The 14,807-nt window shown below is 40.6% G+C and overlaps 2 protein-coding genes across 4 annotated transcripts; both read right to left on the bottom strand.

Moving 5' to 3' along the window:
- Positions 1-113: 113 nt before the first annotated feature.
- On the bottom strand, positions 114-4,769 carry LOC139550829 (CD2-associated protein). Of its 2 annotated transcripts, XM_071362013.1 has the most exons (5): positions 4,270-4,769; positions 3,886-3,929; positions 2,702-2,869; positions 914-1,005; positions 114-711 (listed from the first exon to the last, which is right to left on the bottom strand). In XM_071362013.1, the coding sequence occupies exons 1-5, from the start codon at positions 4,334-4,336 to the stop codon at positions 504-506; spliced, it is 579 nt and encodes a 192-aa protein (XP_071218114.1). In that variant the 5' UTR covers positions 4,337-4,769; the 3' UTR covers positions 114-503. The 2 variants fall into 2 exon arrangements, with proteins under 2 accessions (XP_071218114.1, XP_071218115.1); XM_071362014.1 differs by lacking the exon at positions 3,886-3,929.
- Positions 4,770-4,880: 111 nt separating this feature from the next.
- On the bottom strand, positions 4,881-14,528 carry adhfe1 (alcohol dehydrogenase iron containing 1). Of its 2 annotated transcripts, XM_071362011.1 has the most exons (14): positions 14,386-14,528; positions 14,118-14,155; positions 12,143-12,186; positions 11,736-11,789; positions 11,334-11,488; positions 10,734-10,930; positions 10,327-10,404; positions 10,071-10,176; positions 8,896-9,048; positions 8,643-8,741; positions 8,426-8,504; positions 6,449-6,545; positions 6,051-6,208; positions 4,881-5,839 (listed from the first exon to the last, which is right to left on the bottom strand). In XM_071362011.1, the coding sequence occupies exons 1-14, from the start codon at positions 14,436-14,438 to the stop codon at positions 5,756-5,758; spliced, it is 1,395 nt and encodes a 464-aa protein (XP_071218112.1). In that variant the 5' UTR covers positions 14,439-14,528; the 3' UTR covers positions 4,881-5,755. The 2 variants fall into 2 exon arrangements, with proteins under 2 accessions (XP_071218112.1, XP_071218113.1); XM_071362012.1 differs by lacking the exon at positions 14,118-14,155 and having other exon boundaries at positions 14,386-14,497.
- Between the last annotated feature and the right edge of the window lie 279 nt (positions 14,529-14,807).

Below are 14,807 nucleotides of genomic sequence, written 5' to 3'. Positions count from 1 at the left end.
AAACTATTAGCTTGTGTTGCAGTAAGTTCCCACTAGAGGAGTGTGTTTTGCTTGTGAGTGCCTGAAGACTGGGTGGGCAGGAAGCTCAATCATACTATGAAGAAGGCAAACAATGATGTAACATCACAATGTATTTTGTTCAAATATAATATATACAATATGTACAAATTAAAGTGAAGCAACAGTGCAAATAACAATGGGGTAAAAACAGCTAACAAATAAGGGATCACAGTTGGCTATTAACAGTAGAGAAGACAGACAGAACATGTACTTTGCTGTACTCCATTAATCTCAATGGTGAATAGAGGATAAACAACATACTCCAGAACAAGTAGTGCAACATGTCACACGCTTATGATTGATATTTCACTATTACCCCAAAATATGACAGCTATAATAGCTCCAGTTTTGTGAAGTTTGTGTTTTGATGAACCTAACAGCCATGGAAACTAACACAGAATAAAGGGCTGCACATACATGATACAATTCTTAGAGATAAACAATCAGTCAGGTTCGAATGCTACATTGATGGAGCAATTTACATCTCCCAGTCCCTGGGCGTCAATCTTCCTCCGGTGGCCCTTGGACAGCACACGGTGCAACAGGCTTGGGGAGCTGTGGGCTGAGCCTGACTTTGAGGAAGCCTCGTGTCCCAGGGCCCGGAAGAAGCTCTCTTTCGCATGCCTGGGGACCTTTGGAGTACTACGACCGCTGCATACATAAAGAGGGAAACAAACACAGGGCTTCTTGTTGATTCTCTGTGACCCAATTTATAGAAGTCCTAATGGAGGGGAAAACTGCATAAGTTGGTAGTTTTTTAACTGTACTGAGGACAACTACAATCAACTGAAGTCAATCCTCTGTGGTTTTGTTGGGTGGGGAGGAGGTGGGATAGGATCACAGATGTTCTCACCTTGTGCAGCCACAGGGGGCATCAGGAGCTGCATCCTTGGATGAACTCTGTAACGAGCTTGGATTGGCATTCACTGGCCCGTGATCATCACTCTGTAAACACATACCGAACTCACTTAGACATGCCAAAATTAGACCTTCTGGTCAACGTCCATGATTACATCATCAAGCTTTTGTCCAACAACTAGTTGGGACGGTTTATTTCTGTTGAGTTAATTGCCCAGGAAGCTATGTTATATACTGTTGAAGTCGGAAGTTTACATACACTTAGGTTGGAGTCATTAAAACTAGTTGTTCAACCACTCCACAAGTTTCTTGTTAACAAACTATAGTTTTGGCAAGTCGGTTAGGACATCTACTCTGTGCGTGCGTGACAAGTTATTTTTCTAACAATTGTTTACAGACAGATTGTTTCACTTATAATTCACTGTATCACAATTCCAGTGGGTCAGAAGTTTACATACACTAAGTTAAATGTGTCTTTAAACAGCTTGGAAAATTCCAGAAAATGATGTCATGGCTTTAGAAGCTTCTGATAGGCTAATTGACATAATTTGAGTCAATTGGAGGTGTACCTGTGGATGTATTTCAAGGCCTACCATCAAACTCAGTGCCTCTTTGCTTGACATCATGGGAAAATCAAAAGAAATCAGCCAAGACCTCAGAATTTTTTTTTGTAGATCTCCACAAGTCTGGTTCATCCTTGGGAGCAATTTCCAAATGCCTGATGGTACCACGTTCATTTGTACAAACAATAGTACGCAAGTATAAACACCATGGAACCACGCAGCCGCCATAGGCCGTTCAGCAAGGAAGAAGCCACTGCTCCAAAACCGCCATAAAAAAAGCCAGACTACGGTTTGCAACTGCACATGGGGACAAAGATTGTACTTTTTGGAGAAATGTCCTCTGGCCTGCAAGCTGAAGAACACCATCCCAACCATGAAGCACGGGGGTGGCAGCATCATGTTGTGGGGGTGCTTTGCTGCAGGAGGGACTGGTGCACTACACAAAATAGATGGCATCATGAGGGAGGAAAATTATGTGGATATATTGAAGCAACATCTCAAGACATCAGTCAGGAAGTTAAACCTTGGGCGCAAATGGGTGTTCCAAATGGACAATGACCCCAAGCATACTTCCAAAGTTGTGGCAAAATGGCTTAAGGACAACAAAGTCAAGGTATTGGAGTGACCATCACAAAGCCCTGACCTCAAATCTATAGAAAATTTGTGGGCAGAACTAAAAAAGCGTGTGTGAGCAAGGAGGCCTACAAACCTGACTCAGTTACACTAGCTCTGTCAGGAGGAATGGGACAAAATTCACCCAACTTATTGTGGAAGGCTACCTGAAACGTTTGACCCAAGTTAAACAATTTAAAGGCAATGCTACCAAATACTAATTGAGTGTATGTAAACTTCTGACCTACTGGGAATGTGATGAAAGAAATAAAAGCTGAAATAAATCACTCTAGTATTATTCTGAAATTTCAAATTCTTAAAATAAAGTGGTGATCCTAACTGACCTAAGACAGGGAATTTTTACTAGGATTACATGTCAGGAATTGTGAAAAACTGAGTTTAAATGTATTTGGCTAAGGTGTATGTAAACTTCCGACTTCAACTGTATCTACACGGTAAGTTATACACTGTCAAAACATTCCTAATCTCTTTAGTGCAATATCTGGATGATGTACCTTAATGAAAGGTTGTTCACAAAACAAAAATTAAAAAAACATTCTACATTCCTTTTTTTATCTTGCTTTTCAGCAGTCAGGGAAAAACCTTACCTGGTTCAGTCTGGTCACACATGCGGTTGGAAAGTACCCCTCTGCCCCGTTCTGTAGACGCCCGAACCACCACGACGGCTCATCTCTGAAGAGAACTTGGATGATGTCACCCTGACAGAGTTGAAGTTCATCTGGCCATTGAGGCCTGTAGTTGACTGCTGCTACTACCTGAAGGAGAAGAAGTAAGATGCCACTGTAACTCAAGAGACAAAGTACTACTCAAGGAATAGTTTACCTATTTTTGGTTCCAACTTCAAAAACCACTTTCATTTGTTAATGCAAGATAATAAGAGTTGAGGATGCTCTCTCCCTTTACCTGAGACAACTGAAGTTACAACTCATTGCACTCAGAATATTACTTCATGCTACAAATCCTATTCTTGAGATTTAATTAATATACTTAATTCATTAATTGTCTATCTTGATGAACCAACAGGTTACAGAGGCCAAACCCAGCCACTGCGCTTTCATTCAAAATGTCCCCAATGAAGACCAGATAAGAGGATTATCTTGTCTTAAATTACAAGTACTGTATATCCTCCTTACACTGACATCAGTGACATGTATATTTTGCCAGGAGAGAGACAATACCGTGGACAGTGTATTTGTTGCTCTATATAAAAACAGTAGTTACTGTACAGTTTATGAGCACAGAAGTTTGATAATAATTTGTTACTGAACACTATCCAAAGAGAGGGATAAGAGTCTATCTATGTCTCCTGTTCCTCATGTCTGTCAACAGTCCAAGGCTCTCTGGAGTTGATCTCCTTTAAATAACCAATAGAGAGAGCTATATATAGATGGTTCTTAGCTGTGATGTGGAAAAAGGAGAGGGGGTCAAGGCCTGCCTGGAGGAGTAGACTACACTGCTTCCCTCAAGTCATTCCCTTATGTCACTTTCTGCTGAGAAAGTCCACCAATCACATCGGACTAATCTTGCTAAATCAATTCTAAGTAGATCTTCTAGCTCTACTGTATACCATATAATGTTTTCACTGTGTTCATCTTATCATCCATTCATGTTGTTGCTCCATTCCTCTGGTCTAAATGACAACACATCTTGGTCCTCTGCAGAACGTCATCCTGACACTAGATCGTTCACATCTGTGCTTGCGATACATTTGATGTTCTGGTTGCGACTTACTATACATGTAGCTCTCAATAATGAGAAATCATTAACATACCTTCACTGCTTCCCTAGGCCTGTATCTTGTTCTTGCTCTACAAGCTGATAAAAAAGGGTAGATATGAAGTCATAAAGAGCTGTTAGGCAAGATGACAGCAAAACTATGATAGGCTACTGAAAACCAGTTAATGAAAATACCCTGAAAAAGCAAATAAATGAATCCTCTATGCACAATAACAACCTCAATAAAGACCAGGACAGTATGACAACATGAGACTAGCCCATAATAGAACTGGGGCCGTAATGGATCAAGAGTATCAGAGTACTCTAGGATAAGTTACTTCCTCTTCATGCATTATTATTAATTGTGATTCAAGGCAAAACTAATCCTAAATCAGCACTCATACACTGAGAAACAGAGAGGATTGCAGGTGGTACTCACCTTGTGGGGAGAAGACAGTGGTGAACACCTCAAAGTGCCCATCACTCTGCACATAGATCTTCTGCATCCTCTCCTGCTGTGTCTGAGACACTGTCTAGCAGCTCCACACTATAGCACGCCGCTTTAAATAACACCAGTGTCACTAATCCCACTGCACAGAAACACAGTAACACATACCCTTTCTCTCCATCACACATACACACCTCACACACACACCCTTTCTATCCATCACACACACGCAAGTCGCATACAGTGTTTCTTCGAACTCGCTGACACCTTTGAATCTATTTTCATCTGCAATCTGTCATTTTGATTCACACGAATGCGAAACAAAACTGAGCTCAACAAAAAGTAAGATTGATCCACCATTAACATTTTAAATCATTGCCATGTAAAAACACAAGTATAATGTACTGCAGATTTTTTTCTGTCTACTCCTCATTCATTTGTAGCCCACACAAAAAAAGTGTTCACACATTTAAATTACCATTAATTAAATTGCAATACTTAATCTATTGAAATTCTTATTTTCTTATTCAAAAAAAATACATTTGATATATGCATATATGAACAGGAGTGAAAAAAGTAGAAACATTGCCAAGACAAGCAAAGAAAACAGAAACTAAAATGATTTAATGATTTTAAGGGATCAGAGTCATGTACGTTTTGAATATAAATGATTCTGTATCCTAAAATGCATTTATTTTGACATCCAGTTATGTCCTGCTTTACATCAAGACCTAACAGTAATGAGGATTTAGCGTAACTCTATTTCCATGTCAATATACAGTATATATCATTAATAAGGATAAATATCATTGCACCCTATTCCCTATATAGTGCACCAGTTTTGACCAAAAGTGAATAGGATGCCATTTGGGATGCAATGATATTCTGTATCATATTGATACCTTAACTTGGCTCTCTTTCTCTCAATGGACCTTAAAAGCTCTCCTAGTGTGCTCTCCTGGGTTAACCTACTTAAAAGCATCCAGATCAGACTTTCTTAGCATTAGGGCACACTTTACATAACAGTTAACCTGAATAATCTGGAAACTAGATTAAAAGAATAGTACACTTCTAAGAATGACGCAACACTGTCATAACAATGTAGTCCAGTCCAGACCAGTAGTCTATTCTCAAATGAATGGGGAGGGGAACATGACAGCAACGGTGTACTATATTGTAGTAAATACAAACCAACACCAACATTTGAAATCGGGGTAATATACTGTATAATCAAATAAGGAACCTTATCATTTAATTGTATCTATCAATAAAAGGAGGATGGGATGGCAAACCGGTGAGAGGCTACGTCTCAAATGGCACCCTATTCCCTATATAGTGCCCAATGTTTAACCAGAGCCCTATGGGTCCTGGTCAATAGTAGTGTGCTGTATAGGAAATAGCACAGAGTCCTTTGGGCTCTTATCATCTCACACAGGTACAGTATGAGAGTGGGTGATGACGCATAAGAGAGCCAGTCTTAGTACAGCTTCAGGGAGGCCTCAAACAAATTAGTCAAATCTTCCTCTGTGTGTTCCCTAGGAGACAGCTTTGTCACCCTTTCCTGCAAGAGACCATAGTGACACGATCAGGGGCAGACACAGGAAATGCCAGTCAGAAAAAGAGACATAGTACATGTAATGAAAAAGGAAAGTAGCACTGGCACACTAAACTCTCCTTGCTTGTGGGTTTATTACCAACATCTGGGCTCAATAGTCTTCATCAGGCCGTGAAAGAACATGTCTTGCACATTTAATGTGAAACATTTCTAATACCTGAGGTATTGTTCCTCTCACTAGGTCAGGTATGTCATCCTTGGTGTAGCCGACAGCACTCAGACCGTCCTCTACCTTCAGGTCATAGAGGAACTGTCTCAGGGTGTCGGCCAGGAGCAGCCCAGCGTCCTCCCTCTTGGTGTTGCTCACGTCAGCCCCTGAGGAGAGACATGGAGGGGTGTGAGCTTGACGTCACAAAATCAGTGAGGAAACAATAGTGCCACGCATGCATGACACCTCTTACTGCACCTACACTGCACTAACCAGAGCGCTGTTTATGGTATAGATTACCATTTGAGACTAAGCCATGGTAAAAGGAAATTACAATTGAGAATATATTTCTGTTAGTATTTAATGACAACACTGTTGGGGGTGTTGTAGAGAAGAGTTGCTGTTACCAAGTATCTCTGCTGCCTCCAGGTGGCGCTCTGGACACATACTGGCAGTGAAGGCAAAGACAGCAGGAGAGGTCAGAACCACGGACAGACCATGAGGCTATGGGACAGAAGAGCAACACATGGGAACTATTAATGCTTGATAGTTAAACTGTGAATGGAGATACATATTTCTGAAACAATATATTTGTTATATACAGGTAACTGCCAAAATAAAGGAAACACTTCAGTAAATGAGGGATACTAAGTATAATAAACAAAAATATAAACACAACAATTTAAAAGATTTTACTGAGTTACAGTTCATATAAGGAAATCAGTCAAATTAAATCAATTCAATTCTAATCTATGGATTTCACATGACTGGGCAGGGGCGCAGCCGGGTGGCTGGTATCAGATGATCACGCAGGTTAAGAAGCCAGATGTGGAGGTCCTGGGCTGGCGTGGTTACACGTGGTCTGCGATTGTGAGGCCGTTTGGACGTACTTCCAAAATCTCTAAAATGCTGTTGGAGGCAGCTTATGGTAGAGAAATGAACATTTAATTCTCTGGCAACAGCTCTAGTGGACATTCCTGCAGTTCGCATGCCAATTGCACTCTCCCTCAAAACTTGAGACATCTGTTGCATTGTGTTGCGTGACAAAACTGCACATTTTAGAGTGACCTTTTATTGCCCCCAGCACAAGGTGCACCTGTGTAATGATAATGCTGTTTAATCAGTTTCTTGATATGCTACACCTGTCAGGTGGATGGATTATCTTGGCAAAAGGAGAAATGCTCACTAACAGGAATGTAAACAAATTTGTTCACAACATTTGAGAGAAATAAGCTTTTGGTGCATATGGAAAATTTCTGCGATCTTTGATTTCAGCTCATGAAACATGGGACCAACACTTTACATGTTGCGTAAACATTTCTGCTCAGAATATATATTGAAAGCAGGTGCTTCCACACAGGTGAGGTTCCTGAGTTAATTAAACAATGAACATGCCATCATGCTTAGAGTCATGCATAAAAATGCCCAGTTGCCCAGTATTTTGGCTACCATGGCTAGAAGAAGACATCTCAGTGACTTTGAAAGAGGAGACTCAAAAGAGTATAGGGGGTTTAAAGATTGTGTGTGTCTCAGTCACCAGATCTCAACCCAATTGAACACTTATGGGAGATTCTGGAGAGGCACCTGAGACAGCTTTTTTTCACCACCATCAACAAGATACCAAGTTATGGGCCTCCCGAGTGGCGCAGTGGTCTAAGGCACTGCATCGCAGTGCCACTAGAGATTCTGGGTTTGAGTCCAGGCTAGACTCGTTGGGGAGTCTTGGGGAGAAAAATATATATATATTTTTTTGTAAAGATACCAAATTATGGAATTTCTCCAATAGAGTTCCAGACACTTGTAGAATCTATGCGAAGGCGGCCTAACGCCCTATTAAGACACTTAATGTTGGTGTTTCCGTTATGTTGGTGTTTCCTTTATTTTGGCAGTTACCTGTAAATATACACTGAGTATACCAAACATTAAGAACACCTTCCTAATATTGAATTGCACCCTTGATACAAACCATACCATACCCCATTCAAAAGGCACTTAAATATTTTGTCTGGCCCATTCACAATCCATTGTCTCAATTGTCTCAAGGCTTAAAAATCCTTCTTTAAATCTGTCTCCTCCCCTTCATCTACACTGATTGAAGTGACATCAGTAAGGCATCATAGCTTTCACCTGGTCAGTCTATGCCATGGAAAGAGCAGGTGTTCTCAATGGTTTATAAACTCAGTGTATATATCAAACATGGAGCAGAATACCAATGAAAATACATTATATCAGTGTCAAAACTATGGTTATAGAGATCATAGATATTTGGAACTAAATATATTGAATTTTCAATTATATAAAGGTCAAATTTAACAGACATTTTTCAATAATAAGATTGCTTTGTATTGGTTCTAAAACGAAGAAAAGGACCAGAATAGCTTTACCACGACAGGGTGATCCACATTGTAGCCCTTAGCCATGTAAGTCTTCACATTTCCAGCAATAGGATAAGACATACCGTGGCTAGAAAATGAACAAAAAGGGTCTTATCAGTCACATTAATCATCAATCACAGGACACACTGTAACTATTCATATAAGGAAGGGGATGCGTGCAGTTTCAATCATTATAAAGGCATAATGAACCATATGTTTACTTTACCATAAGTGGACCCCAGCATTTCCAAACCCGATCCCGGCAAACACACTGGCAAGATGCATGCTGGACCTGGCCTTTACATCCTCAGCATCGTTCACCGCCCTTAGAGGGAGAAAGTGAACAGTTGATGACATCTTCTACATCAGCACTAATAATAAGAAACCACTGATAATAATATTCCAAAATAGACAGTAGTGATTTTTAGGGGATACAACTGTGGAATAACTAGTGGAAGCCTCATTAGGAAGGCGTTTACCGTTTCATGTACTTGGCCACTACATTCAGAGCATGTCTGGACCAGACATCACTAATGGGGTTACTGCCCTGGTAGGCCGGCCGGTTGATGGGGTTGGGAGGGCAGGGGCTGCGCATGTTGTAGGGAAGAGCCGTGTAGGACTCCAGGGCATGGCTGCATAAGGACACACAAAGAGAACAGATGAAGAAAATAACTTAATCCAACTCCTATTTTTCTAATCAGTCACTTCTATCTGGCACCACCTTGACGTCATAAGAGCACAGAGTGGGGAAAAGGTCAAAGGCATGTCGGTAGAGAGAAGCATGTCGGTAGAGAGAAGCATGTTGATGAATGAGTTCTTTGGCTTATAAGGTTGATAAAAGATGTGAATGTAGCCTTAAAAACATAATAATATGTTACACAGACTGACTGATTGAATGTGATCAATATACACTACTGTTCAAAAGTTTGGGGTCACTTAGAAATGTCCTTGTTTTTGAAAGAAAAGCACTTTTTTTTGTTAATTTAAAATATCATCAAATTGGTCAGACATACAGTTTAGACATTGTTAATGTTGTAAATGACTATTGTAGCTGGAAACGGCAGATTTCTTTAATGGAATATCTACATAGGCGTACAGAGTCCCATTATCAGCAACCATCACTCCTGTGTTCCAATGGCACGTTGTGTTAGCTAATCCAAGTTGATCATTTTAAAAGGCTAATTGATCATTAGAAAACCCTTTTGCAATTATGTTAGCACAGCTGAAAACTGTTGTCCTGATTAAAGAAGCAATAAAACTGGCCTTCTTTAGACTAGTTGAGTATTTGGAGCATCAGCATTTGTGGGTTCAATTACAGGCTCAAAATGGGCAGAAACAAAGAACTTTCTTCTGAAACTCGTCAGTCTATTCTTGTTCTGAGAAATTCAGGCTATTCCTTGCGAGAAATTGCCAAGAAACTGAAGATCTGGTACAACGTGGGTACTACTCCCTTCACAGAACAGCGCAAACTGTCTCTAACCAGAATAGAAAGAGGAGTGGGAGGCCCCGGTGCACAACTGAGCAAGAGGACAAGTACATTAGAGTGTCTAGTTTGAGAAACAGACGCCTCACAAGTCCTCAACTGGCAAAATGTTGAAAAGGGGAAGGGGGCTGAATACTTTACGAATGCACTGAATACAGTATATTTACATACCATAGCACATCAAAACCGCTGTTGGCAGCCACCCTCTCGGGCATATGCAGAGTGTGGAGAGGATCCACTATTCCAAGTGTCGGCTTAATGGCTCGGCTGGCGATGCCTGAATAGATGAACCAGAAGACAAGCAAGTCATACTGAGTCATTGAATGAAACATTGCAACATACAGTATGAATTGAATTATCATTTGAATGTGAGGCCAGCAATGCAACTAAGGAGAGAGATAGCTGTGGCCTGACAAAGTGTTTTTACCAGTTTTTGCTTTCAGTTTTTCGAAGTCGAAGATGGCAACACCTGTTGTCTCACTGCCAGTTCCTGCTGTTGTGGGAACTTAAGAGAAAAATAGTTGCCATGTGACTAACATGTACAAGTTTAGCCTATATTAGGAAAACTCCATATCTGCACATCCATTAAATTGTTCTAAAAGTGTATGACATATTAATTTCGTCCCTGAGAGGATATGAGGTACAGTCTAACAAGATCAGCTGTGCACAACCATCCACAAAAAAATCTCTGTAATCTATAATAGTTGAGGCTAGTAAACACACATTTATATACAGTGTACATAAAACAAATTCTAAATGGTCCAGTGTACCAGGGTCAGTTAGTTCCTAAACCTATTAACCTCAGTGTGTAATTGTGACTGGGGGTCATAGTACCTGCGATCAGGGGCTTGAGAGCACCTGTAATAGGCTTTCCCTTCCCTATAGGCGCATTGACAAAGTCTAGGAAATCCGCGTCGGGATGGCAGGCATACAGGTTGGCAGCTTTACAGGTGTCAATCACTGAGCCTCCACCCACAGCAACGTACATGTCAAACGTTTCTTTCTTCGCAAAAGCTATGGCCTCCTTGAAGCTGTATATTAAAGAGAGAAAGTGATTACTTTATTGAAAATTCATCCCTTGATTGACCTTTGTATTACGCTTTTCATCCATACATTTACTCCAAATTAGGAAAAACTATAATCAATATCAAATGTAATGATGAAATTCCAGTCAAGATGTATGCCATACCTTGGGTGTAGGTACTGTATGTAGGCTGTCATTGTAAATAAGAATTTGTTCTTAACTGACTTACCTAGTTAAATAAATTAAATAGAAAATACAGTCATTGAAAATAAGTGTCCCAAATGGCACTCTATTCCCTATATACGGTAGTGCATTACTTGTGACCAGAGCCCTATGGACCCTGCTCTGTTCAAAAGTAGTGCACTATATAGGGAATAGCTAGGGTGCCAATTGGAACGCACAAGGGTTACCTGGAGTCTGTTGGCTCCACCCGAACATTGTCATAAACTTTGTAGTTAACCCCGTTCTGAACTAGAGACTCCAACACGGCCTCGACAGGAGAGAGCTGAGACAGATTATTGTCCGTCATAAGACACACGTTACGGGCTCCCATGTTCTGAAGATCCTGCAATTTAAAAGAAAATCACAAAATAGGAGAGTTATTCACGTCTTAGACAAAATCTTATATGATTAATGTTCAAAGCATCATATGCATTTCAATTTTAGGCCTGTTCATGTCTCTTCTATTATTGAAACGTTTTACTTGTGAACACAACCCTTTACCATTTAGGAAGAACAATTATATTATGTAAACATGAGTTGTTTCATATCTTGTCATGAATAGCATCAACAAATAGCAGAGACTTATTTACCATACCAATTTCCCGTGTGACACCCTCTCCATATCTAATGTTTGAGCTCGCCATCTGAAACCAAATAATAACATGAAAAATATGGTTAACGTTGGCCAACATCCCAAGGAAGAATACTGTTGACTACTTTTCATTAATAAAATAGAGAAATAGATAGATATCTTAGAAAAGTGTCAGTACATTTTTAGTTTTTTTGCAGTACTTTAGCCTGAAGACTACTTTAAATCTTTTTAAAAAGGGGTTTTATGCTGAGCCTCATGACAGTAGTTGGATTATATTGTTGGTTTTACTTTAATTAATAACTGTCATGTCTGCTTATTAGTAGGGCTTATTTAATTATTTTGAAAAGCTTCTGTGGCCATGTCAAAGTCAGATGAGTGAAAATATGGTTAAATAGTTCAAGTTACCTCAAATGCATAATCCGTTTTTCTTCCACAGTCATGTCCTGAAGCTAGAGCACAAACATTACAACTTTAAAACATGTTTTGACAGGGTAAAAACCACAGTTTTGTTCCATGTTTCTATGGACCCTAATTAGTGGTACACATGTACACATTTATTTTATTTTTTAAAGTGAGAGTGTACTGTCCTCCTTGAGGTGTTTCTAACCAAAAAAGATAGCCAAACTCCATTCAAGAACTGAACCAGAGTCAGGGATAGGCTTTCCGTAAACCTCTGGTTTTAATAGATAAACCGGAGTAAAGAGCTATGCAGGCATAACAAAAGGATGGCAGCAGATCATCATGAGTGCATCAGACTATTGAGAAATGTTCTTAATTGAATAAAACACTTCCTGTTTCCTGTTTATCAATCCACATAAGAAAGTACCATAGAATTAGTGCAAGCTAGATGCAGCTAAATAAAATGGCCACTGGGTGCCACCTGGCATCTGCCACTATGAACTTTTAACGTAAGTTGGTTACCAAACCTTCAGTCATTTTTAGCTAAAAGGAGTAAGACCTCTGACACAGTTCTCAGGTGGAAGGAAGGCAGAATTGCCCAGTACCACGGGCCTCCCGAGTGGTGCAGTGGTCTAAGGCACTGCATCACTACAGACCTGGGTTTGATCCCAGGCTGTGTCACAACTCGCCGTGACCGGGAGTCCCATATGGTGGTGCACAATTGGCCCAGCGTTGTCCGGGTTGAGGTAGGTTTGGCCGGGGGGGGGGGGGGTTTACTTGGCTGGTTTACTTGGATGTTAAGAAGCGTGGTTTGGCGGGTCATGTTTCAAAGATACATGACTCGACCTTTGCCTCCCGAGCCCGTTGGGGAGTTGCAGCGATGAGACAAGATCGATATTGGGGAGAAAAAGGGGGTAAAAGGGAGTAAAATAAAAAAAATAAGTGCCAAGGGCCACTCATTGCGGGTCAATGGGATCTCGCTGAGCGTGGTAGAGTTTGAGTCCGTTGTCGACGTAGGCGGTATGCTTGAGTCCGAAATGGGCCTCGGATTGGGAGAGGAGGCCCAGGTGCTCGGAGGGGGAAAGGAGCAACCCAGCTGTTTGTGTTGTCATTTTCAGTCGGGCTGCCTTTGAATTCATCCGCAGCGTTGTCCAGGTTAGGGTTTGGCCTAGGTTGGCCGTCACTGTAAACTGACTTCACTAGTTAAATAAATTAAAAAATATATAAAAAAACGTGACAATGAACACAACCCGAAAGCACTGAATGGTCTGTGTTACCACATTAATAGGTCTACATCCTGCTGTAGGATGCGTTGGTCAACTGATTGACAGGTGTAGGCCTACTGTAGATTGACAAACTTTCCTCTAGTGTGGATGCTCGCCAACATGTTTTCGAGCCCCGACTCGCGATAAGCTTCTTTAAAATAACTGAGACTGTTACTGCAATACTGCCATCTGTAGGATGATAATGAGAGTCCTTAACTTTGTTATGGTTGCAATTATGGAAAACTGTTTGTTCAAGTCCATCTAAGTCATAATTTATAATTGGCTATGTGGAATTTTGTTCCAGGAAATAATGACGGTCATCTGGTGAGGTTAGCATAGGGCTAACGTGTGCCAGGTTATCTGATGGGACCAGTTACAATGTAGCGTTCTTTCAAGCGTAAATAAATCAACGATTTTAATTGGCTGATGCGCATTTTGACACGGAGAAACTGTTTTATAATGTTCGCAATTATGGGCACAGTTTCCTGTTTATTACACCACATAAGAAAGTACGATAGAATAAGTGCAACCTAGATACAAATAAATAAAATTTCCCCAGGTGGCGCTAAATCACTAGGTGCATAGAAAACTTGAATGAGAGGCAGAACAGAGCTTTTGCACATGAAGCTGTTAGGTGTTACATACATGTTACAATTAACTTAATTAACAATAACGCTGTGTGTTATAATAAACAGGTTATTTTATCCAACTACTACCTTGATGGAATGTATGAGAATGGGCAGGGCATCTGCACCTGTAAATGGGGGAAAAAACGGCATTTTCATAAGCAGTGTAATCATTTGACGCAAACCCGCGAGTGAAACGAAGTTGGGTTGACGTCGATGCTTGCACTGCCATCTGGCTACTACATAACACGTTAGGTAGGGGCCTAGCTATATTAGATAACTACCTTAAGTAACCACTACCTCAAGTGCATTTAACAATCGTGTATTTGTGCATTTTCGCGATTAGGAATCAACTTACGCTGCTTTTTCAAGTTGCCTGAGTAAATGCACAATCCTGTCGCGTCCTGCCATGTTGTACTTCTTCCTTCGGCTTTTGGGTTGACTTATGAGTTCAACTCGAGGGAGTCGAAGTCTGGAATTTGAACTGATACACGAGCGCCCCTTACTGTACCGAATGTGAAAAGATATAGGACATGGGTCAGACCTATGAGGTTACCCAAGGCTCTACCACTCACGTCATGACGAGGAAAGCACCATTTCCATTTACTGTAACAGGCAGTAGAGTTAACAAACTGTAAGAGAAAGATGGCCTAGTCCTACTATTCAAAATATAATTTAGGGTAGCCAAAATATTAATGTTCAATATCAAGTTCAACTCATAGGAAAAGGAGGGCGACTATCAGCTGAGATCACAACCTATCTCCTGGGGGTTTAGATTGA

This window comes from Salvelinus alpinus, chromosome 23 (genome assembly GCF_045679555.1).
Source record: "Salvelinus alpinus chromosome 23, SLU_Salpinus.1, whole genome shotgun sequence".
NCBI classification, from domain to species: Eukaryota; Metazoa; Chordata; class Actinopteri; order Salmoniformes; family Salmonidae; genus Salvelinus; species Salvelinus alpinus.
Note: the sequence above shows the minus strand (reverse complement) of the source record. Positions and strands in the feature narration are given on the sequence as shown.